General features: G+C 43.4%; 1 protein-coding gene across 9 annotated transcripts in view; it reads left to right on the top strand.

Moving 5' to 3' along the window:
- LOC121597875 overlaps positions 1–25085 on the top strand; it is a 102069-nt gene that overhangs the window by 34851 nt on the left and 42133 nt on the right. For 2 of the 9 annotated variants that reach the window (XM_041924125.1, XM_041924124.1), the window contains exon 2: positions 1637–1955. In XM_041924125.1, coding sequence (XP_041780059.1) covers positions 1887–1955 — 69 coding nt within the window. In that variant the 5' untranslated portion in view covers positions 1637–1886. Of the gene's footprint in view, positions 1–1376; positions 1558–1636; positions 1956–4541; positions 5808–5836; positions 5990–22189; positions 22396–22526; positions 22614–25085 lie in introns of those variants that run through there. The other 7 variants (XM_041924120.1, XM_041924128.1, XM_041924122.1 and 4 more) reach the window with 6 other exon arrangements.

Consider the following 25085-nt stretch of genomic DNA (forward strand, 5'->3'; position numbering starts at 1 on the left):
AATCTTTATCCGATCTCGGTTTATTTCGATAACTTTCTTCGCTTTTTCTTCCTCTCTGCTTTCTTTTGGGTAGGTCAGTACATTCAATGTCGAAAGCTCTTTTGCGCTGGGTGAATTCGAAGGTGCCTCAAGGCACCAAAATCCGGCCGGCTTGATTGCGTAGCAATCAGATTACATTCCTCTTCAGTGATTTAATCGGGCATCGTTTCGTTGGAGATTGAAATTTCAAGCATCGAATCATTCTGATTGACGCCGGAATGTGGAACTTTTAACACCACCGTCTTTTTATGTGTGGGATTTGTTAAATTTGAAAATTTGGGTTGAAGCTTTGCTGTGACGGCAATTTACTTAACTCGTGTAGATAATCTTGTGTGCACGTGTCTCAAACTCGATGCACTCCATAAACTACATCAAAAAAGATTCATCTTCAGATAAGAGCTGTACCTAAGTGTAATCACTTCAGGGTAACCTCCCAAGTGTTAATACGTCAGGTCCATTACGTTCTACGTAATCTTCAAGTTCCAGTACCTCCAACGATTGTTTGTGTACGTCGCTTTTTTGCACCGTTTTCGGTAGGACCCACTGCGCGAGTTCGCCTTTTTTATTGGCAGTTCATAATTCGCGATTGACCTTTTTTTCCTTTACAACTCATTCGATCGTTCCGGCAAAGTAGGCAGCCGATTGCGAAATCATTCGTGTGGTTTGGTGCGAAATAAAAAATCACTCTGTTTTACTTTCGTTCAACGCCCAAGTGGTCCACCAAACAAACACAACCAGACGATCAGGAGGCAAAACGACGCTTGGAAGATAAATTGGCTGCCAAATGTTGATTCTTGCCTGTGGCCTCCTTTGCGTTGATGCGTTGAGACGAGAAAATCTTTCGAGATTTGTTTAGGGTCGAAGGACCAAAACCGGTTTACCGATGATTGAAGCGACGCCGGAAACGATCTCGTGTTTGTTTTTAATGCCACCGCCAATAAGATTTAGGCGGCAGTACACACGCGGCTTTCTCAAGTCTTCGTTCATTCTAGTGGCATCGTCATCTCGTTATGCACCTTCCACCCTTCCCCGTACTTTCATGATCGTGGATGATCGTTTGTGTTATTTCCACTTTTGTCGTTTTGTTTTTGTTTCCGTTTTGCGTGCGTTCACGACGATCATCATCCTGTGTGCCTCCCTCCGATCGATGGGAAATTGATTATAAAAAAGCATCCGCAAGCAATATTGCATTTGGGGTTTTATTCGTGTTTTGTCTGTTGTGTGTGTGTGTGTGTGCCTGCCGCGCACGAAACTTGATCTAATTAAGACGTATCACATCCGGCCGATCGTTAAGTAATGTGTGTTTAACCTTTTACTCTGCTTCCTTTCCGTTTCAGATGTTCCAGAGTGCATTTTCTTTGCGATTGTTGATGGTGGTGTGGTGATATGGCGGCGGCAGCAGTCTTTGCTGCTTAAGATAAATCCATAACCGTAACTGATGTTGAAGATAGTGGAGTAAAATGGTTCAAGTGAAAACCGACAATCAAGAAATGTGTTGTGTGTTTGTGTTTATCGAATGTAATTTATGAGTGCTGCAACGAGTGGTAGATTAAAGTTTGATGTTAATTTTTTATATTTATTCGTTTTATTTCATTAGGTTTTATTATTATTACGCATAAAAGTGTCACAGTTTGATTGGTGATCGTGTAACATCGTGTGCATTAGTGAAAAGCAATAACAACAGCCAAAAAAACCGGTGCCCGTTTGCGCAACATGTGCTGACAAAACATCGTGTGTTGTGTGTGAACCGTACTTAAAAGGCAGCCCGCTCGCATGCTCTCTTGCTGCTGCTGCTGCTCTCTTCGCTTCGCTTGCCCGTGTGCCGTCGACAGAGAGTGTGACCGAAAATGAATGAAGTCGTCATCCGAGCGCCCTCTCTGAAGCGGGGAAAGAACTACGAAGGCTTGAACAACAGGGTAAGTGTCTCGGCTAAGCGTGTTATATTCGTAGCACAACTGTTCGTAGAACAGTTGTTTGTGTCTTGGCTAAGGCTGCGCATGCATTGTGCGCAAACAATTTGATGTAATGATTTTCATTGCACTGCAATGTAATATAGTGTAACTATTTTGTAAATTGTTTTTAAAATAAGTTTGAAATGTTATTCAATGCTTGCGACTGAGCCTTTTAGATATGTTCAGTTATAAAATGCCATTTACTACAGTTTTTTCTTCTTATTTTTATTCTTTGGCTCAACAACCGTTGCCGGTCAAGGCCCGCATGTACCACTTGTGGGGTTGGCTTTCAGTGACTAATGGTTTACCCCCAATAGCGGGATAGTCAGTCCTACGAATGGCTGCACGGTCCATTTGGGGCTTGAACCCATGACGGGCATGTTGTTGAGTCGTACGAGTAGCCACTAGACCGGCTAAACTACAGTTTATTGGAGATTAAATGTTTTCGTTCAATTTTTCTTCTTGCAAAACATAATCTACCTCCAGAATAAAACCAAATGTGGTCTGCTTTATTGCGTACCCAATAGGTAATGTTCTCTATATCTCCTTTGCAGTTATATCCATGTTCTGCTAACAGTTATCATAAATTTGCCTCATAAATCCTTTGCCAAATACATCCCTTCGAACCCCTCTCGGCTACCTCGTATCTCTCGATGTTATAAATTTCCTTGCGTATATGTGTGCGCGGTTACGAAACCTTCCCAAACGACCTTGACGATGTACTTCTTCGTTATGTTTCGTTTGGAGCCAAAGGTGCGGGTATCATTTGGAGCGCAGTTTTGCCAGCAGCATTTGCCGGTGAATGAATAACCTGTTTCGAGAACCATCCAATTTGGCAAGGGAATTCGGACCCTGTTATAAAAGAAGAATGAAACTAACGCCCACCAGCATTCCGGGCTTTTTCGTGTTTCCCATGCCGGTGGGCGTCAATTTCTTTCCGATGACAAAGTGAGAAGAAACATTCATAGCAGCATAGGCTGTCCATGTGTGATGCAAAATCGTTATCTGTGCGTATGTTTTACAAATGGTTCGATTATGAGCATGATTTACATGTTTATTTCGCGGGAAGGTGGGGATAAAAATCTAGAGCTATGCAAAATGGTTAAAATATGTTGAAAACATATATAAATATGTACAAAATCATATAAATAAAGATTTCCGCTTGAAATTTCACTTACAATTTACTTATAATTGCATATTAAAATGAAACCTTGCAAATGGATCCCAATTGCGGATGCTTCAAAGGTTAATCTATAATTTATTTATCAAAATGCTCCTGCAGCAACATAATGTAATAGCAGTCCGTATGCGATACGTAGGCTTGTAGGGAGACCTCCAAAACCTCACCCTCAAGCACCGCCACAACAAAAAAGGGAAAGTATTCCATCATCCTTCGCGAACGGAACCGATCGATCCCCGTTATTACGTTTTCATTTTAGGATCTCCCTAATTGCAACCACCCCGTTCCACTGCTGTGTGCTGGTGGTGCCGAAAGCCAATATGCTTCCACGGGGTGTCTCTCTTTCGCTCGGTCTTTCCCTCCGTTCCACCCGTCCGTTACATCCGGTGAGTGCGGAGGGGTCGGGAGGTGCCCAGCAGCAATCATCAGCTGATCATGGGAGATGATAATGACGGTTGAAAATAAAAAATAAGGTGCATGTAGTGCTCTCACAAAAATGTTTCGTTCGGTCTAGTGTGTTGGACCAGGACGTCGATCGTTTTGCAATTGTGGAGGGGCTTTTTAGAGCTGCAGACACGCAACCCTAAACGAGGGGGGGAAGAAAAAAAGGCATAACCACAAGGGTGTTCGAGTATGATTGAACGGTTTTGTGTAGGGCGCTCTTCGGGGACTCACAACCGATCGGCTCTTTCGGAGAGCAGCGATCGAGGGCTTTTCCCCACCAGAGGGAGAAATGTAAACCCTTTCGTGATGGAAAAAAAATGAACAGAGTCCGGTAACAGGCGACCCCTTTTTTGTGTGCCGCCGGAGGGCTTTTTACGTTTCGGTTGAGGAAACCGATAACGCCACCGTCCGATCAAACTGCGATCCATTTGGTACGGCGGCCCCTGCACGTAGAATTTGGGTTGCTATCAGACAACTAGAGATAGAGGGAGAAATAGAGAGAGAGAGAGTGAGAAGGATATACAATTATTATTCTACTTTGCCATCTCGTGCTCGCGTGTGGGATGAATTTAATGATCCGTTTGATGGAAAAAGGTAGACCCGAAGGTGCACACAACCACCAACAGCGCTCTCTGTGCACTATCGAAGAGAGCATCCAACAAGCTCTCCTGCCGTATTGGAAAGATCACCTCTGGCTCTGGGAGACAGTGGTTGGTGTGTGCTGGTTTTTTTGTTTTCAAGTTGAAGCAGATCACCATCACCCTATCTCGGTTGTGGGGCAAGCCAAGGAGAGAGTGCCCTACCTCAGCTCGTTTTTGCCCTGCCTTTTTACAGAAGATCACATCTCCCCGCAGTACTATACTTAGAGCATGCGCTGTGTACTGCACCATACAAGTATAGATTCAGAGCGAGAGAAAGAGAGCAAGAGAGAAAGTAGATGGCAATGAAGGGAGAGGGAACGGAACAAAATACAAACGAAACAGATCTCTTTTCCAACTACTCTTCCGCCGCACTCTCTGTGGTTGTTACCGTCTGTACACTGCCGGCGAGCGTTGTGTGTATGGTGTTGTGATAGTGTGTGGGGCGGTATTGTTTTGAGCGCAGCACCGAAAAACACCGGACACACTAGCCGTGTGGTAGTAGTGGGTGTCATTTGGCAAGTTCACGGCGTTAGTGACGGTATTCGGGACGCGTTTTCGGTGTGTGTCTCTAGCGCACACCACACGTGCACAGTTACAGTGAAAGCAAACGTGTTTTTTAAGGAAAATTTTCATAAATCATACAGCGCGTTGCAAATTCTAAAGTGGTTGTAATAAAAAAAGGGCTGTAAAGTGCCCCGTTATCGGATGCGCAATAGAATTTGCTACTTTCGTCTGTGTGCGTTACGTGTTTGCTGCGTTGACACCAAACGTCAAAGTTGTTATTGAAACCAACTGCACGATCGCTGTGAGGAGTGTCGTTGCCGCAAATTAGTCTCACTAGCAACTTCAACCTAAACTAACTGTCGGAGGGAGTTAGTTTTTGTCTGTTCAAAGTTGGAAATTACCGTCCGGCGGCTCGGTCGCGCTCGTCGCTCGCTGATTGATCGAGTGGAAAAGTGGAAAAGCTTTCTCTCGCGACGAGATAAATTCCCCCCAATTAGCAGTGGAGATGGTGTGGGGTGGCCTGGGTGTAGAGTTCACGGCACGGTAGAGTGAAAGTGTCAAGTCAAATTTCGTCCGGCTCGTCGGCGAGCATTAAAACTAAGCCGTGTTATAAAAAAAGTGTTGTAATTAAAATAAAAATATAACGCCCGCTTTAATCAGTCGCCATTGGTCGTCTCTCTGGCCCGCGTGTCTGTGATCCCAAATCAATTCTTCAACGTCCGATCCTGTGCCACGCGGTGTGTGTATGTTTATAAATAAAGTGTCCGTTCTGAGTGGCCGATCAGGCCGAGAGTAGTTTGAGTGTGCTGTGGTGTGTTGATCACATGTTAAAATCAATTGCTGAGAAAGGGTGGAAATGCCGTCCATTTGCGTCGTCTCACTTTGCTAATCAATTTTTGTGAAAGAGTGTAATGAGAAGCTAACCGAATGGGGAGGGGGGGGGGACGCAACCCAGCAACACCTGAAATAAAGTGAGCATCACAGGGCATCAACGAACCCCACAACAACAACAACATGAACAGCATGGATTACATCCGCTGTGATCAAGTAAGTGCAACGAGCGAGAACGATCCGCGGCGAACGATGCTGACGACGAGGGGTTGTTGGGTTCGAAGGGGAGGAACAGTGGAATAACAACCTTCCACACACTACTAACCTAATCTGTGACGTGGGTGTAACACAGTTTATAGCAGCATTTGAGGAGAGAGGTTCATGAAATAATGTTATCGGTTAGTATGGAAGGTAAAATTGCCCACCAACAATCGGGGGCTGTAAAACAAACTAGTGGTTTAGTGTTTTATGTAAGTTCGATATTGAACAGTTTGCTTTATCTGTTGCGTATTTTGTTTTTTACTTTATGGTGAAAAGGGGGGGACAAAATTTACAATTTTATTTGATGAATGAATTTTACAACATGACATAATTGATTCATTCATCTAATTTAATTGCCTTCATTTATCAAACAAAACTAGCTTCATCTAGGGTCAACAAAGCATGAACAAAAGGTCACCAAAACCAGCAAAACCATGTCTCACTAATTCTGAATCGGGTCCTCGCTTGTTCGCTCCCAGCCGATTGACGCTAATGATTAACTCATGGAATTAATTAACGCAGTGAGGCAGGTCCCAATGGTAGACCAGAACGAGCTGTACTAATAGATTGTATTTGCTAGGAACAAATCAACCTAACACTGGTGACGAAATGATCACCTTCTGTTCCCTTCCTGTACTACTTTATACGTTGTGTCTTTCCCAACTAGACTTGTGTACTAGATATGTCTTTTTATCGTGTACAAGCCAATTAAGAAGATGTGTCAGTTGGAAGTTCGAAAAGATGCTGAGACCCGGCGAGAAATAGAAAACTCGATATGCAACTGGTTAATTCTGCTCGATGTTTTGTTTTCGCTTGCTGCTTTTTGCCTCCCGAAAAGGGTGATTAACGAAACAAGGTGTAGGTTCGGGGTTACACATGAGAAAGATGATGTGAACATTAGACTGGGTGGATCACTCAGTAGCTCGCAGAGTGTGTGATCGCTCGTAGTCGTACACAGCTCCCCTATGTCAGAGCATTTTTTCACACAAAAATTAGCTTACTTTCCTTGTACTTTTGGCCTGGAAAATGGTATGGAAGTTTTCCCCATTTCCCAAACCCACCTTCTTCTTTTGGAGCGTGTCTTTGTTGCGCTGCCCGCGACGATTGTCTCTCTTCATTAGCACCGACGATTGTGAAGACGAAGTCGAGAGAGAAATTTGTGATTTAACAATTCACCGCACGAACAATCCGGGTGAGGCAATAATTTATTTAATTTCCAAAGTCAATTACACACACGGCGGGTTATCGTACGGTAGGTGACCTTGCCCAGGCTTGCCTTTCAATGCCACGTTCGCGAAGAAATCATTGGCGTTTGGTGATAATTGTTGGAAGACATTTCGAGGCGCGATGGTAGAATTGTTTGACTCCAGAGAACGAAACGTTTTATGCCTGAGTTTTCATGCCTTCAACTCCATTTGTACACCTATCAGAGCGAGGTTGTTTGTTGCTATCAAACACTATGTTACGATTTCTGGTTGCGTATGTATTGTTTTCTTCTTTCCTTCTTTTTATTCGTTTACTCCTGTAACGAGGCGCCCACCTGATAACTCTACTTGGCGGACGGTAGAACATTATTATGACACACCGAGCGAACCGCTTTTATAGGCCCCGAAATGTCTTGCGAAGAGTCTCCGTCGAAACTCGTTATCTTGTCTGTAGGGAAGGTCTTGTGTTGAGGGGCATCAGCAGGGTCGTTGTGTCTCGTACATTTATCACATCATTTTTTCTTGCGTATGTAAGAGGCGTGTTTTATGGTGGAAAGGTGTCGATATACACCGACTGTGTCTGAGCAGCTTCTGGCGGCCGTAAATGACGCATCAGCATAAAAACTACCGAACTCTGCCGAAAGTATGTGTGAACATAAATACTTTCCTTCACATTTTATGGCGAGTAGTAATACTCGAGATGAGTAAGCAAGTTCGTGGATGTGTCCGAAATTAATTTAAACAGATCACATTTTACATTAAGACATAATAAAGAACGCACTGCGTGTGTTGTAAAACTGTCCATAACTTCGGAAAGAATCGTTACTCGTATCCTCGTTTTGCTTTGATATTTTCACACGTTCGCAAGCAGTGCCAACTCGCCTACCGAGGAAAAAACGGCGGCACTTTTCCCTACATCATAATTTCATCACCAACTCAACCTGGCTCTTGGGTTTTCAACACGCACAGGTTCGCAAGGGTACCTGTTCAGGGGTTTTCTCTCGCTCTGTTGCGTAAAAGGCTGCGGCTTTTCTGCTACTGTCACCGCCCTCGGTGCATGTTGCCGTCCAATCCCGTACTGCTTGTAATCTTCCAAAATCAGTCATACAGGAATGTGCCACGATGGGCTGGGAATCAGGTTTAGTGAGTATGTGTTGTAGTGCACATGTGGTGCACACTCATGTTGCATTCCGGTTGCTTTTGGGTGGGTTAGGTTCAGTAGGTTTTGCTCCAGTTTTTCGGAAACTCGATATGGAGCGACGGCGTCTTGTCGCCGTACTTCGCACGGTACTCTCCCGTGTCTGTAACCTTTGTGATGTACGCTAGATGTTTTGCTCTGACCCGAAGACGACCTGCAACCGTCGTAAAACGTGACTGGTTGATGAATGATCTAAGAGCTGTGTCCCAGTTTTGTTGTGTGCCTTGCCGGTGTGTGCTTTGAAGCGTGGAGCGCTTTTCGTTTTGCGTGCACAACCCTTTTTTGGGAGGCCCTGAAGGTTACGGTTTGGTGTGGTGAGCGCTCTTTTTGGGAAATGGCAATGATCTTACGGGCCGAGCATATGGTGATTTGCATGAATTCCTTGGTGCTCAAGCTTGTGAAACATTTGCCTAATGGTTCAATGTGTCCTTGATCATCATGAAGATATTGAAAACCTTTCGAAGATAACGCAAATATGATTGATGAGTACAAACATAATGATTTCCACATGCCTCTGAGAAATCGTATACTATGCTAGAGATGTTCCTGTAGAAATGTCTCAGAGCCTCCTTCAAAAGCATATTGTGTTTTAGTGATGAAAATAGTCACGTGTAGCTTTAGTCAATTCAGATTGAATGAGTTAGACTGGCCAATAAAATCATGAACTCACTCTCAAAGAGTCATGAGTCATTAAAACTGTGACGGAGTTGCTCATTGGAACGGATGCCATGCTAATAACTCCCTAATAGTTAACTCCCTAAAGAGGTACTTGACTCACACATAATTTAATTCACTTTGCGTGAGTTTATAGCAGACGCGAAGAGCTCAATCACACGTCGATATTTAACTCTCATTAGAGTTATCAAACTCACGAGTGATCTAAACAACTCTGAGTAAGCTAATCGGCATGGAGAGTGAATCACCCATCGAGAGTAAACTCGCTTATCGAGATATAACTCTGGAAAGATATAAATTTTTAGCTTGTAAACTGTAAACCATGTGGCTAATGTATTGATCTAAGCTCCCTAACGATCTACAATTTAAGTGCCTTTAGAATGATCAGAGATTATCTCCTAGAAGACAAAGTGCTACAATCTTCTCTTTCAATACCTGTTTGGGCTAGCTATCTCCGAATTTTCTTATGTAATCCATCTATCTTCACTTCAGTTATGACGTTTTTTTATTGCAGTTGTTATAAATAGCATCAATTCTTCATTCTTTACCCTTTCTGAAGCTCGTGTTGTCTTCTGAAGTCCATGCAACAGATCAACAACAGCCAGAAATAGATATTCATTTCGTTCGGTTCTGAAACAGGAAATGCAACTCTCTACCCGCTGCCCATTACCATATACCGTTTGCCTTTTGTGACAATTAAGACACTTGTGCTGTCACGCCGCCGCGTGCTGTCACTTAGCCGCCAGCCGCCATCCTTGGTCTGCCATCGCCCAAACACAGTCCTAACACGGTCACCCAAGCTGACAATGAGAATAAACGTATTGGAGCACCAAATGATACACTCTACTACACGCCCTACGGTGGCACTCATTAAACTTCTCTCGCGTAGGCTTTTGCCGCCTTTCTTCTGGGAGCAGGTAGAGCTTTCAACACCCTTCAACTACTTGGCCCACTGATATTAACATATAAACGCTTTTTTTGTACACGTTTAGTGTACGACCTTCAAGATGTAGCCGGGACAACTTGCTTCACACCAGCCGTTGCTGCTTTTCGCTCTTTAAAAAAGCCCTTTTTGGGAGGAACTTTTCTTATAACTGTCACAACTCGCCGGGTGGACACGTCTTGCTGCCGTACATCTGGTTTGATTTTTTTAAATTTAATTGACGGATGGCGGCCGTCTGTTTTATTACGCGCGTTCACCTTTTCCCTTTTTAAACCTGGTGATACAGAAGAAAAAATAGACCTCTGTGGTGATGCTTTCTTAATTTACTGCCGGCACTGAAGTCTGATCTGGTATTGCTTCAATTCATCGTTGCACTCGGCAAGGCGTCGTTTGGTGTGAGCCCGCGCACCGCCATGATTGAAACCCGTGAATGCAAATGAGATCGGTGTCGTTAATTATCTTTGACGTGGCTGCTGCCAGAGAGACAGCGAGACAGAGAAACCGCCATAGCACCATCTGTGCTGTAATGCACTTTTAAGCCTCTCCCAGAGTTCCGAACCGTACGACCGCCGAAGAAAGAGCTTTGTTTCGGTAGACAGAACAGTGTGTGCTCTTCACCTTTGCGCACCTTGACCGAAGGTTTCGTTTGTGCACTCACGAAAAACTAGCTCGTTTTCTGATTTGTTTTCCTCTTCCTTGCGAGTGGTAGACAAACGAGAGCTGCCATTACCCACTCCCTCGGTCCTGAGATCTTCATCTAGATTGATGAATTGTTAAGCTTCTAGTTCCGTTCCAATTTTTCAACCACCTCTTCCAGTTTCTTCGTGACGTGCCGAGAGTGTCAAGGGTGAAGTTCAGCTGTTCGGAAGCATCATACACCTCTCGCAACCCTTTTTGTACTATTCAAATTCAAATGTTTATTGACTGTGAAGGCTCATCTCTCTGTGGCGTACACTCACACGCGCACGTGGGTGGCGAAGAAGTTCATTGTAAACTGGTTCAGCTTTCATACCCTCCAAAAGAGAACGCACTATCAATCAAATGCGTTCTTTTGTGTACGTGTGCCCCAGTTGAGCTGCTGTTGCATTTGTGTTCGGATGCGCTGCGGCTTGAAAGTGTGAGAGAGCAGGTGAGAAGAGGAAGAGGCATATTATGACCCGGCACCCGCTTTCCATGCTGCGGCACCGGTAAAGTGCACTTGAAATTTGCATTTTGATGATCATCTTTTCGGAAAGAAAGAAGCCTTGTGTGTCTCTCCACTGCACTTGTTTTGCGTGGGCATGTGTGGGTTTCCGTGACTGGAATGTAAAAGTGTACGCTCACTTGGAGTCTTCTGTCGGAAGATTTCCTTGAGAATTCGATATCGCTTCATCTCGCATCAGTGATGGCCTCCTGGAGCGACCCAGTGGGCTCTGGGTTCGTGCATGAAATACAAATACAGATTCTTTCAATAAAGGTTGATTGAAAAATAAAAATTCACATAAAAAACGCTACTCAAAGCACCTGTGTGTTTGAAAATTCGATACCAAACATTTACATGAAACGGCACGGTCGAAACCATAATTTAACAGCTCTCCAAACCAGTAACACCCGTTTTCTAGCGCGCTTTATGTCTCTGTATCGATTAAGCTGCTGGCTCAGGTGGAGCAGTTTGCATTTTTAATCATCTTTTAGTGCTATTTAATTCCGTCTGGCACAACAAATCGAAAACCCGACCAGTCCGGATTTTTCGTCGATGCCTTAATTTGTTTTAGAGTCTGTTTTTTCGACATTAGAATAAACAACTCATCCTAAAATTTATTGGTTCTGGTCTTGGTTTTGCTTGTTGTTTTGTTGGGTGGTTGGGGCTTAAGTTACTCCTTCGTAGCCTTTGCAGGTGGAGCAAACTCATTGTGTAATGCGAGCAACCCGATCTGAGATCTGATCGATCATCAAAGGTGAGGTAACGACACATTTGATACGAACCAAACGAACCGTGCCATTTGCCGGTGTTTTAGTGGGCTGTGTACATTCGCTCCCAAGCGCCTGCGTTATGCTTCATTTACCGATTTGCTGATCAATATCTGCACCATGTCCCATAAAGTATGCTCACCGCGAGGCGCCGCCAGAGTGTGTTGGTAAATTTAGCATATCTTGCCTAATTTTCGATAGCATCGATCATCATCATTAACGCAATCAATCGAACGCAGCAAGCAACGCTGAAGGAGTAAGGTGTCGTCTTACAATGATTTTAGGACCCGCGAGACCATTAGGCGTGCGAGTTGGTAAAATTTTGTGCAACGATAAAAATCTCTCCCGTTTTTTTTTTTAGTTTTTTTGTGGAGCTTTTAATTCATTTTCTCACTGAAGCCACGCTTTACATCTTTGATTGTGCTTTGAGCATTTAGCTCCGCCCGCCATCGTTAAGGCAGTTGATTAGCGTTCGTGTGCCAAGCACAGTCACGATTTTTTCGGCCCGATAAAGGTATAATAATGGGCAAAGATAGTGATAGTCGCAGGATAAAGAAAAGCACTCTCACTCTCTCTCTCTCTCTTTTTTCGGCGCCTTTATTATGCAAACACGTGTGCACAATACGGTGCATTTGCATTTTGCCTTTTGGCGGAAGGGAGTTTGAGAGGTGTATGGCGGTGACGGCTTGATTTTGTGCAGCACTTTCTTTTGTGATGAATCACTTTTCAGCGTCTAATTTTTCGACTGAGCCCGAGCTGTAATTGTAATTTCATTGATGAAATTCACTCTCAATCAGAAGGGGAGAAGGTAAACGCTGTTCATGGTTGAGAAAAAGCAATAATTGTAACCCACTCACACACACACACACACACACACACACACACACACACACACACACACACACACACACACACACACACACACACACACACACACACACACCACACACACACACACACACACACACACACACACACACACACACACACACACACACACACACACCACACACACACACACACACACACACACACACACACACACACACACACACACACACACACACACACACACACACACACACACACACACACACACACACACACACACACACACACACACACACACACACACACACACACACACACACACACACACACCACACACACACACACACACACACACACACACACACACACACACACACACACACAAAACACAACCTAATGCAGTCGTTTCAAATGCATCAATTAATTAAATTCCTCCCGCTGATTGCTGTTTTGGGGCAAAAAAAAAGTTGCAAACCATAGTTGAAATTTGCGGCCAAAATCAAACGAGTTTTCGAAGAATTGCCGGTTTAATGAAAACGCACACACACAAACACGGACGTCGAATTGCTTAGTTTTGACACGCACACGTCCCTTGCGGGGTACCGCAAATCAGAATCAATAAAAAGTCACGCAGCCGAAGAAGAAGAAGAAGAAGAAGAAAAAGAAGAGGAGAAACGAAAATTGCAAGCCAAAACCGGGCGCTTTCTTGAAGGGCGGAACGCACGAAAGCAAGCAGTTGCAGATATATTCGCTTGGCGTGTTTTCATTTTGCAACAAAGTTGTGCGTGTGTGTGTGTTTGTGTCTAGTTTTCGCAAAACCTGGTAGCACCGTTGAAATTCTAATCGCAATCGGAAGCTATAATTATTAAATTCCACCGCACACAACAGGCAGGAAGGTGCTGTTTTTGGAAGTAAGAAACGTTGTCTGTGTTTGCTTTTGTTTGCATTGGGTAAGCAATCGTGGGGCTCTGGGCGTGCGCTATTTGTCTGCAGATTTGCATAATGGCTGTAGCAATGACGGGGCGCTGCCACCGAACACGTGTTTTTGTTTCGACTTCCGCAAGGGATCCTTCTTTCCGCTTTTTCCTTGGCTGTGTGTGCTGTTCTCTTCGTTAATTGCATTTGAGCTAGGTGCAGCTCTTTTTTTTACACAACACACACACACACACGTGACGTTTTTTTTCTTTCTTCTCAATGTTTCCCCATCCAAAAGTGATTAAAAGTCGTCTCTCTAATGGGTATTAGCTAATAAGGTGAGGCCCCGAACCAAACACAAACTGATTCCGTTCCGTTTTGTTTTTGTTTGGCTGTGTGTTTGCAAGGAACAAACGACAAACAAACGGCTCTCGGGGACAGATTGTTTGGATCAGGCCATGAGAAATATGAACCTACCAGAACTCCACAGTGCATGCCGATGTTTGTTTTCTTGGTTGGTTTCGGATAACATTCTGCTCCGCGAGCAGACACGCGTTCTGGCGATGACGAATGTGACATTTGTTGGGCGAAAAAGCTTGGGAGAGATCTCGCTGGCATAATGAGGAGGAAAGAAGACAATATTTTTGAAACGAAGTGTCATGCCGACCTGGTATCTGGTGTCACATTCTCACAGGTATTTCTTGACATTCCAGTTTCGCACCTCTGGGCAATAAAAATGAAGGTTGCCACCCAAAATAACCCATCGCTTCTTATTGGGGCCAAACAATCAGAATAAATGGTACTAATTTAACATTTTTAATCCCTTTTAATAAGCCCCAATTGCTTATAATAGAACCAACAAAAAATACTCTCCAACATTATCAATCTTCACTCTATAAATTACGTCTTTGTGTAAGACATTTTAAGTAGCTCTCACTCTCCACTAAAAAGCGCATCGCGAAGAGCGGCGGAATGCTTCGCAACGAACGCGGAATTGCTGCGGCAAACGATCACTTCTCGGAGAAAGGTTCTTGAAAATTTGTGTCAGCTTCCACCAGCAATTCCACTTGACGGTAATGGCATTCTTTTCCCCTCCCTGCTTGCTCTTCCAGCAGCCCATTTGCTTCGTTTGCTGTAAGTCTGGGTGCAAGTGTCATTGAAATTTCGCCTTCGCGTTCGCCCCCCAAAGCACAAGAGCAACAACGCTGCGCTGGAGCGAGCTTGTGCCTCCTACACACCATTTTTTTAATCAATTGAGTTCATAAATTGCTGCCATTTTAGTCTTTCGGTGTACTGCACCGGATTTAAGACTGACTCCGGACCAAGAGAGGAGGGAGAGATCAACATCCTTTCGTTTAGTGATGCAGACGTTTGATCACTCCGCATCATAACTCATTTTGGGACAATTTTTGGCCAATTTTCTCACACACTGTCAAACTCAGAGAAATGGTTTCTGTTGTGAGCCGTCCACCAAGCATGGCAGGGCAGATCACGAAGAAAACACGGAAACACGGCTGTATGTCTGTTTGTTTTTAGCTCGTTATGTGATCTGGCTCGTGTGGTGGTCCTCGCCACAATTTACTAGCGAATGGTACACCGCTGCATTTATATGTTGACTCATAAAAATGTGCACCCAAAAGCCTCCTTCACCTCCCTCCTACACCCTCAATCGTCAAGTGCAGGCGTATGTTTTTCCTATTTTTTTCTGTTTTTTATAATAATCCTTCAAGTGGTTCGCTCTTGTTATAGTTGTACTGTTGGCAGTCGTGTGCACAGCCAGCGCACAGCTGGATATTTTCATCATTTTCCTCCCAATAACACGGGGCTAATCTTGTCGCCGACATCAACTGCAACCGATCGTGCTCGTGTGCAGTTTAGCCGTGTATGATGACGTTGCAAATTCCGAAAACGAAACGCTGGGACTTTTCCAAAAAGTGTGAGTGCATTTTGGGTGGTTCTCGTCGTCGTGCCGGCTTGTATTATATAGCTTTAGACATTTCATCTCCCACCGCCAGCTTCGAAATGGAAAGTGAAATCGATGATTTTATGAGCTACACGTAGTGTGATTTGGTGCAACATGTTCTTTTTGCTGCCAGTCGTCCACCGCACGGGCGCACTCCATTTAAGGCGTTTGAACCCTTCGCCGATCGCACGGTGGATCGTGATTTATGTTTTCTTCCTATCGGCTGCTTTTTGTGGTGTGTGTTGACGCTAAAGACGCTGAAATGTGCAGCAGGAATGTGTGGTGCCGCCGCCACCAGGTAAATATGTGTCGCAGGGCACACCGATCATTGGGCTGTGAGAGCAATAACATAGGGCAGCGTAGTGCTTTCGTAGTTTCGGGTCCGTATGAGGGGAGACCAAAACTTCCCCAAAGGGAGACGACAACAAGGAGAGGTGGCACATCACGAAGTACAAAAAAAAGCTCCAGCAAAAGGGAGTGGTCGTTTGCTGTGTTGTGGACTGTAAGCAATATGAAAGCTCCTTTCGAGAGCCATGAAAGGCAATGGGAAGTAAAACATGCCTTATTTTAGTTTTTGTCTTTAAACAAATGGGTGTAACGTTTCTAAAATTTCAGCAAAACATGAATATGCTTCTAAATCATAAGAGTTTACGATGAAATCTGTAATTACTTTTCTCATTTTGATTTTTTTATCAAATTTGTGCTCTATAAAACATAATTTTGAGAATTTTTCAGGTGGTATTCATCTGTAAATATGATAGAATGAATAAATTCTGCTGCTGAGTTGTTATTAAACATCATAATTCAGTTAAATTAAGTAAAATGTTTCGGTTCGTTTGCACCGGCTACTCCCCAGCAAAGCTCCACAGCCAACATGCAAAATTCCCCTATTTGATTGACATATTTCATTGAATGATTTTAACATTCCACTGTCGATTTGCAACATTTCCTAACGTGATTGAATTAGAGGTTAACCAAATGATCCAGAACCGTATGGTTTATTCAGTTCACATGAAAAAAAAATGAATGAACCGGTTCACAAGAGAAGAACGCTATGGTTCTTTTGAAAAATCAAAATTAAAAAAATCATAAAAAATGCAAACATGCATGATCATTTTGCAATAATGAACAAAAAAAACCTTCCAACATTCACAAATTTAGAGACAAAACAATAAATGATCTATTTTAAACTATTTGTGTGATTTGTTTTCCAGGGTTAAATGATTAAGTTTTAATATTGGCTAGCTTTTCATGTGATCAGACAAACGAATTAATCTGTAGCTCTACCGATTTTCGAATAGTGTACTGATTCACAGACTTTACAGGAATAGCTGTTTGCAAAAGAACGAAAGAACCGAAATCACGTTCCCGTTCACAGCAATGAACGATTCGGTTCACTCACGGTCACTTAAAAGAACCGAAATGCCCAACTCTGGATTGAACTACTCCATTATATGAAGCTCTGTATTGTTAACCATCTTAACCAATTAACAGAATTCCTTTCACTATAAGATAATAGTTCAAAAATCTTTTTTTTTTTCAAATAGATCAAAACAGTATAAGATAATAGAATAATTTTGTAGCAGTTTTTAAAATAAGAATTAATTTAAAATAAAATAAGAAAATTTCAATTACATTTGACAGAAAACTAGACCTTTCAAATAATTTTAAGGTAAATTGCATGGCCAGTTTTTGGTGATAGAACTGAAACATATCAAGAAATAATAAATTTTCTGAAAAAAAGTAATATTCTACGATGTACGTTTGATAACATACAATATTATAATTTAATTAGAATAGAATGTTAGTAACAATTAAAAATTATTAACACAAAAAGATGTAAAAATTCATGTTTTAGCCTGTACTATTGTTTAAAATTTCGCTCAATTGTTATAGAAATTGAAGCATTTTTTTCATGATTTATCACTAATACAACCATTCACAAACAAATACTAATAACACCACAACACTAGAGCAACACAGAATCACAGAGCTTTGCGCAGTTCGACCGCATTTCGATCGGTTGCAATTGTCTGTTTGCAAATGCCTACTGGAATGCAGCAGTTAACCCCCAACCTCCTTTGCTTCCCGTCAACCCTCACCTCCTACATTCGGTTAATATTTGTGATCACCACCCTCCCTGGTTATTCAATGGCACAAAACAACCCCTCTTCGCTGTACTCCTGTTTCGCTTCTAGGTCAGCCGTGGTTTTGCGAACTTTATGTGACACTTCATAATCTTGCTTGACGCCTCCGTGTGTCTATTCTGTCTGGTTGCATTCTGTCTGACTAGTGCCATATTGCTTACACATACACACGGGTGAGGCTTTATTTCCCGACAATCCTCAATAACGTGTCCCGTCTGCGATGTGTTGAAATATAGATACATAACGGCAATTATTTTAACAACAACAGCGGTTCATAATTAAATTGTCTAACCACCTAACCTAACCCCCGCGCCATTAGTTTCCCCGGACGCGACGACCTTACCGTTTGTCTCCATCGCAGCTCCTGCGCTTTCGTTCCTTTCGCAGCTTCATTGAGCTAATTGAGTAAGCAAATCCACACAGGCAGGCACACAAACACACAAATAACGTTTGTTCACCACCCACCGGACTGCTTCACTGACACCTTTTCTTGCATAAACTGCCGGGGTTTTTTTTTTTTGCTTCTACCAATTAATCGTTGCAGTTCCGGCTCGATGTCAAATCTGGGTGAATGTTTGTGGCTTTGCTGACTGCGGAGCAATTTCAATAGAAATGTCCACTCGATCAACGTCAATCATTTGTCAAACAAAACAAGCCGAGAACAGTTTGATCGTAAAGCGCTGTTTATTTTAAATTTACTTCTAAAACTTCAAACCAAGAGTTTTGCTCACGTGCAAGACGTGTAAGCAACGAGCCCTGCCTGTAAAAGCATTTTCTTTCCATAATCGGTACTAACCTTCTCATCCGCTTTAACGGCAACTCCCCCTAGGCGCGCGAAATGAGCTTTTCAGGTGTTAACAAAAATAATCAAATTCAGACTCCAGCTCTCTCTCTCTCTCTCCACACCATATCGCGTACGCGCAGCTGTTCAACGTTCTAGCAAATTTGCTTCAATGGCCATGAAAATGGGAGGCTTTTCCCCCTTGCTCGGCATGTCTGTCGGCCGGGCTGTACAAGGCACATGTCGGTATGGTTCCGGTGCGAGCATATCAGTGCGCTTGCCACGTACTTGTACTTGTGTAAGGCAGGAATTCAGTTGTTGTGCATTTACTTCCATTTGTACTGCTTTAATATTTACACGCACCGAAAAAAAACTCGCTGGAAGCTGGCTGAAAATTCCCACTGAGACTAAAGCCCAGCGGCAGCAGCAGCAGCATGAACATGATGAGGGTTTTGAATTTTTGTTTTTCATGCGCTGTTCTCCACCTCTCTGCTAAGTAAGTTTCATAACGAGCATTTGTGTTTACCGGTTAGAGTTGTGCGGTTAACCAGCGGTGATGAGTAAAAACTACCGCGACCAAACGTGCCCCATCCGGTCTCTCTCTCTTATCGTGTGCCGTTTGATGTGTGTATATGTGTATGTTATGTAAATGAGTTCTATTTGCTTAGTTTTTTCTTTGCCTTTACTTACCGTTAATAACAAATGTTCCCAGAAAAAGTGCCGGTGTCTGTCTGTTGCTCGCCTGATGGCCAATCTCGTGCGCTCCACCCAGGCGACCATGATGATGTCTTAGTTTGTCAAGCATAAGAGTGATTTAGAGAATTAGGGTGGTGGTCGTTTTGGCTAGCTTCATGGCTGTGAATTTTTAAGCATTTACAGACCGTAAAATAATTAAAAATAAATGAACGAGATTCAACGTTGCTTAGCGTTGAGGATGGACTTGGAGTGACACTTTTCTCTGTATAATTTCTACATTCAATTTAACATTAAAATGTTCTGCTTATTCTTTCAATAAATTGCCCCCAAAATTGGTTTACTCGGTCAGTGCAAACACAAAACAATAGCATCATTTTTTCATCACTAGAAAAAAAGCTACTTTACTTTACTGCCAGCGAAAATACCAGATTTTTGTTTTACAATCATCTGCTTTATGGTCGTACCATAACGGTCGGCGAGCATATAAACTTCCGGTACATGACATCTCGTCAACCGTGGTGGGTTTTCCGTTTTTCACCTTCAAGAAGAAGGTAAAAAAATAAAATAAAAAACTGTGTCGTGGTCATGACTCTTTACTGGCAGCGCTCGGTGAAGCTTATGCGAAGAACTTCGCGAGAGTTCATTGCCCCAACCAAAAAAAAAAAGGTTCGTTGCTTACTACACACCACCATCGCACGCGGAGTTCGTTGCTGCTCTCTGGCAAAGACGAATCGAGCCAGTTAAAGTGGAAAACTGCACACAAAACACACTCGGCTAGCCAAAATTTAATGTAAAGCCTGCAAAGTGTGAAAACCGTGCGGTTCGTGCGTGCGTGGAGCTAAGTCTTCGGCTCACCGATGACCTCCTCGCCGTGCGTTGGCATTGGCATTGACTGCGTGCGGGGCCGGTAGAAGTTTGTAAATTTGCGTAAAATTATATCCACTCGGAGGATATGTCTGTTTTCGAATGATCGAGCAAAACGATCTTGCCCCAGACGCTTTTACGTTGGTGTATGTGAAATTTGGAGCGGCGAAACAAACAAACAAAAAAAAACAGAAAACGAGCATTCTAATTTTGGTCTGGTGGGACCATTATTGACGTTCAGAGGTTCATTCAAACGGTTCGACAGGCGACTTCCGGGAGTGTTTGGGACAACTGGAACAACCAAAAGCTGGGAAATTTCTTTAATTTTGTTCATTTGATATTGCAAAACATTCAATGTTTAGTGCAAAAAAAACAATACAATCGTTTGTAATATAGCGTGAAAATCTTTGAACAAGTTTTCTTTTATGTTTGAATAAAAAATCATTCATTACCTTTTTCATTACTAAACATTTCAACATTTGTTGCGATTGTCTTACATTGTTTTCCAGGAGTTCTCATAGCTGTCACACACTTTATTGTCTCAAAATCTCTATAAAAATAAAGAAAAAAAAATTTACACACTTTTTTGACTCTTTCATACGTGAAATGAACTTAATGTAACGGGAATTGGACTCAATAGCACTCTTGTTGGACATATACAATAAGAATTTTAAAAGAGCATGTCCAAAAAGTCCAATTTCCAACGTATGAAGTTCACTTCCAATAAAAAAGAGTCCAGGAAGTGTCCAACAACTATGAGAACCCCTGGAAAACGCTGTAATCCAATCACTCTGTTAATAGCTAATTACACTACCACTACCTTTGGGCATGCAATTTTGGCATGTTCACATGGTTAGTGTCTTTCTTAGTCGTCGTTAGAAATTGCACTTTCTCGTCCATCATCAAACCAACTGTCGATTGGCATTTTCGTCGATATTTTCAACACATTTTTAATTAGTACATCTCTTTCCACCGACCACCACACACCTGTCTGGGAAGCGTTCGAGCTGAAATGAATGCGCACCGCATGTCCGGTGAACCACATCGGAAACATAAATATTAAACATTTTCTTTCTTTCTTCTCCTCGTTACAGGTAAGCATTCTCATCGTGCACGACACTGCCCGTGTTTAATTGTTGCTGAAAAGCTAAGCGAAGGCCAAAGAAAAATGATGCATCAAACAACAAAAACAGCAGCAAAAGTGTCAGGTTTGAACGTAAATCGAGCGTTAAATTGAATCAATGCGTCCTTTTTTGCAGCTCATCAAACCACAATTATTTCTTATTCTTTGTGTCAGCTGGAGTACACTTTAGCAATAGTTTTGCACATTCTTGTTTGTCCATTTACGGTTCGATGAGTCATGGTTTATTCATGTACAACACTGCATAACACTGTTGATTTAGAATTCAAATCCGTTTTTATCTAAACTGTTGATATCAAAACCGATCGAACAGATTTGTTTCTGTTCACATCAAACCGCGAGAAGCTTTCGCAATGTCATTTGAACAAGAAAAGCTTGTTCTTGCCGTGGCATACAAAAAAAGTGGTGGTGAGTGCGTCTTTGCTGCGTAAAAAACAGCTGGCAACACCTACAACCACACCACACAGCCTTGTTTGATATTCACCACACAAACGGTCCACGCGTAAACGGCTTTTGCCTGCCTGGCTGTGTGTCGTGTCAGTTTCCAAAAAGGGGGATGATGATGCGAGGGTTGCTAGCAACGCACAACACCACCACCACCAACACCACCACCGTTCGCCAAAGCAATATGATTTGCGGCCACAGTGTCCCAACGCCCCGCGTCAACGTGGGTTTGGTTGTGTGAAAACCACCACTACCCTTTTAAAATGCACCCTCCCCCCAAAAGAAAACAACAACATTAAGCACACACACACACACAGTTGCAGCACAAAAAAGCACAAACACTTCGAAAGAAAAGGGGGGTGGTGGGTACGTTGAGCTGAAGTTGTTGTCTATGGGCATCCATTCATAGCCCGCGACGAGACTACCGTTGAAGCACGGCAGGGTTTGCTCTTGCGTGCTGTAACAGAGAAACAGCACCACCACAACCACCTTCACTCACACACACATAGAAAAAGGTTGAACATGTAGTGGTGGTGGTGGTGGTTTGTGTGGTTGTTGGATCGCGAGCAGTGTGTTGTGCACGCGTCACCTCACAATTCTACGCCAACCATTAACGGGAACGGTCGACGACGCAGCAAGTCCGCGAGAGAAAGGGTCCGCGCGTGTGTCCGCGGATCAAAATAGTTTTTTTTAAGAAGCGAATCAACATAAATTTTAAAATACTTTTTTATCAACAATCGAGAAGGAAATAAGGTGGTTTACATGGAATGTGTTTTAGTTAATTATTTAAGTGAGTTAAAAAGTTCTTTCTGCCCAAGAATATTGAATGTTTGTGACCAAACCGATTGTGTGAGCTTTTTGCGTTGTGTTATTGCATGTGAAATTTGTCTGTGTGTTTTTGTTCTGTGCTCTGTTTTGCAGTGTGCATCCGGTGGTGACCAATTACATGTTGCACTTCTTCTTCTTCTGCACTGTGCACGTGCGCAACGTGATGTTCTGTGTTGTGTGGTTCGTGTTTTTCACTCTTTTTCACGGCCGGAGCGGAAGGAAACGAGTGTGTGCGGATTAAAATAATCCCTTTATCACGCGGCTAGCCCGACACATCCAAGCAAGGTCCAGGGTCGCTTGAACCGTTTACTGAAAGTGCAGTTATAAAACAGTGTTTTTTATAATGGTTTAAAAGGGAGCAAAACAGAGAAGAAAGCTTTCATGTTCTGTGTCCGTTTTTTGCATGGTTGAATGTGAGCTAAATGAACAAAACTATTTTATGTGATAAAAACTCACCAGTTTTAAGGAGAGAAATATGTGTGTTTGGGTGTGTTGTTTGATAGAAATAGAAATAGGAGCAAAACCATCAACCGAAAGCAAATTAGCCCCAGAAGCTTATGCAATTCCGGCTTCCTGTCGCGCAGCTAACAGCCAATTTAAAAGAGAAATTTCTTGCCCGCTCAAATTTCCTGCCAACTCTAAGTCCGGTCCCTGTGCCGTTGCTTGTCCCAACGTCGTCAATGTGATGACGTCACCGTGATCGAGCCCGCAGCGGGGGGGCAAATGGACACACTTATAAGTGCGATAGGAAACGATCCCTGCTCTGCTGTGACCCGCGGACGTGGACTGCTTTTTGGGAAGGGAAACGAGAACCTGCCAACTTTTACCTTCCCATACACGTTGGCAAAAATCGCAATAATACGTTACGAAAAGCAGCAGCAACGGCAGCAGCAGATACCTTTTGGTGACAAGGTTGCCTGCCACCAATTGATCGGTCGATCATGTGTGTAGGCGCACTCGGTCGTTGGAGTCGGTCGGCCTCAACGTGGGTCTGCCTGTCTGGGCTTTGGGCATGCGCTCGCTCACCAAGCCACGCACTACCCATTGGAACATTTTTCTTATCAACAACTGCAATGGAGTGAAGGGAAAGCGTTTAGCCCGTGTGCGCTGTCTCCTACGCCGCGTTTGCAACAGACTGCGGTCAGATCACAGAGAGTGGCCGCGGAAAACACGGGAGTCCGAGCATTACACTGAACGCTTGGTGGTGAAACCACCGTTCCCTTTCCTGTGTTGCCTTGCTCTGTTGCACCGTCCGGGGTGTGTGTGTGGGAGGTGATTTAGCTGTGTACCGCTTTTCACATGCCAAACACAATGCAATCAGCAGGAGGACCAGTGCGCCCGGACACACGCGGACCCTTGCATTGGAATGCAGACTCGGGCGCGTGTGAAAAAGAGGCTTAAAGTACGGCGTGTCTGGAACATTAAGTCGTACGGTGTCAATTATTGGGTTCGTCGCTTGCTGCGGGCAACAGTTTGCGCCGTGAAAGCACCCTTCATGAAGAACGGAATAATAAACAAATTAAGCTGTATCTTAGAAGAGAGCTTTTGCATAATTCCCTTCCATTTGTTTCCACTTGAAAAGGGTTGATTCACGAACGATCCCAAAAAGAAAACAAACGCACGATTGTGTTGTGTGTGTGTGGTCCGTTCCTTGAATAGAAATTAGCGGCTCGTCTCGCGTGCCACACTGCCACACAGGCAATTATGTGCAAATAGAAGCATCCCAAGGTTGGCCTGTGACGGTGTAAAATTAATTAGCATGTTCTAAAACATGATTCCAACCGTACATTTATCGCATCTCTTGTCTCGCGGTGTCTGGACAAAATTTGTCTGAAAACTGTAACCGCCACCGGTGAAGGTAATCGCTAATTAAATCATAATTCCACTACAAATGGTTATAATTTTCGACACGTAATGTGTGTCGCCCGTGCCAGTCGACGGTGCCTTTTTAAAAAAAAATCACATTTTAATTTAATTAACAGCACACACACGACGACGCTTTTTGCTTCTGCGATCGATTGGATCGCTTTTTTTCTCTGCGTGTATCATACACACAGCAGATGTCATTACGGCAATGAGCATACAATTTCTGTCACCTTATGTGTCCGTGCGGGCCGGTTGCCAAATTCGTTTGCCATCGTTTGCCGCTTTCGTCGCCATTTACCGCGCTGGCGGGCACATAAATGGGAAAGTCGGCGCGTTTGGCGTGTGTTCTTGTGAAATTTACACCTTTCCAAAGACACACACACACGTTCATTTACTTGGCGGTCGTCCGGTGGGACTTGATCTCAGGACAGCAATCGATGTTGTCAGACGCAACGGAATGCTGCTGTTCGCGAAACCATCACAAAACGCCATAGTGTACACACATACACATACGACACAAATTAAGAATGGCTTGCCGGATAGGAGAGTTTCCATTTCGATGTGATATAAAACAACAATTTGCACCCACCCAAAATATGTAACACTTGTAAGCAACGATTTGCCGACTTATGGCGTCTTGCTCGAAACCAATGGAGGGTAATTTTCTGCCCCAACTTCTCTCGTAGGCGACATCGGCTCTAATTGGTTGTCGGTGCACACGCGAGCAATTTTAATTTGCGAAGGTTGTCGTGGTCTAGATTTTTGGACACTTGGAGCTCGTCTGTT

The sequence above is a fragment of the Anopheles merus genome, chromosome 3R (assembly GCF_017562075.2).
Source record: "Anopheles merus strain MAF chromosome 3R, AmerM5.1, whole genome shotgun sequence".
NCBI classification, from domain to species: Eukaryota; Metazoa; Arthropoda; class Insecta; order Diptera; family Culicidae; genus Anopheles; species Anopheles merus.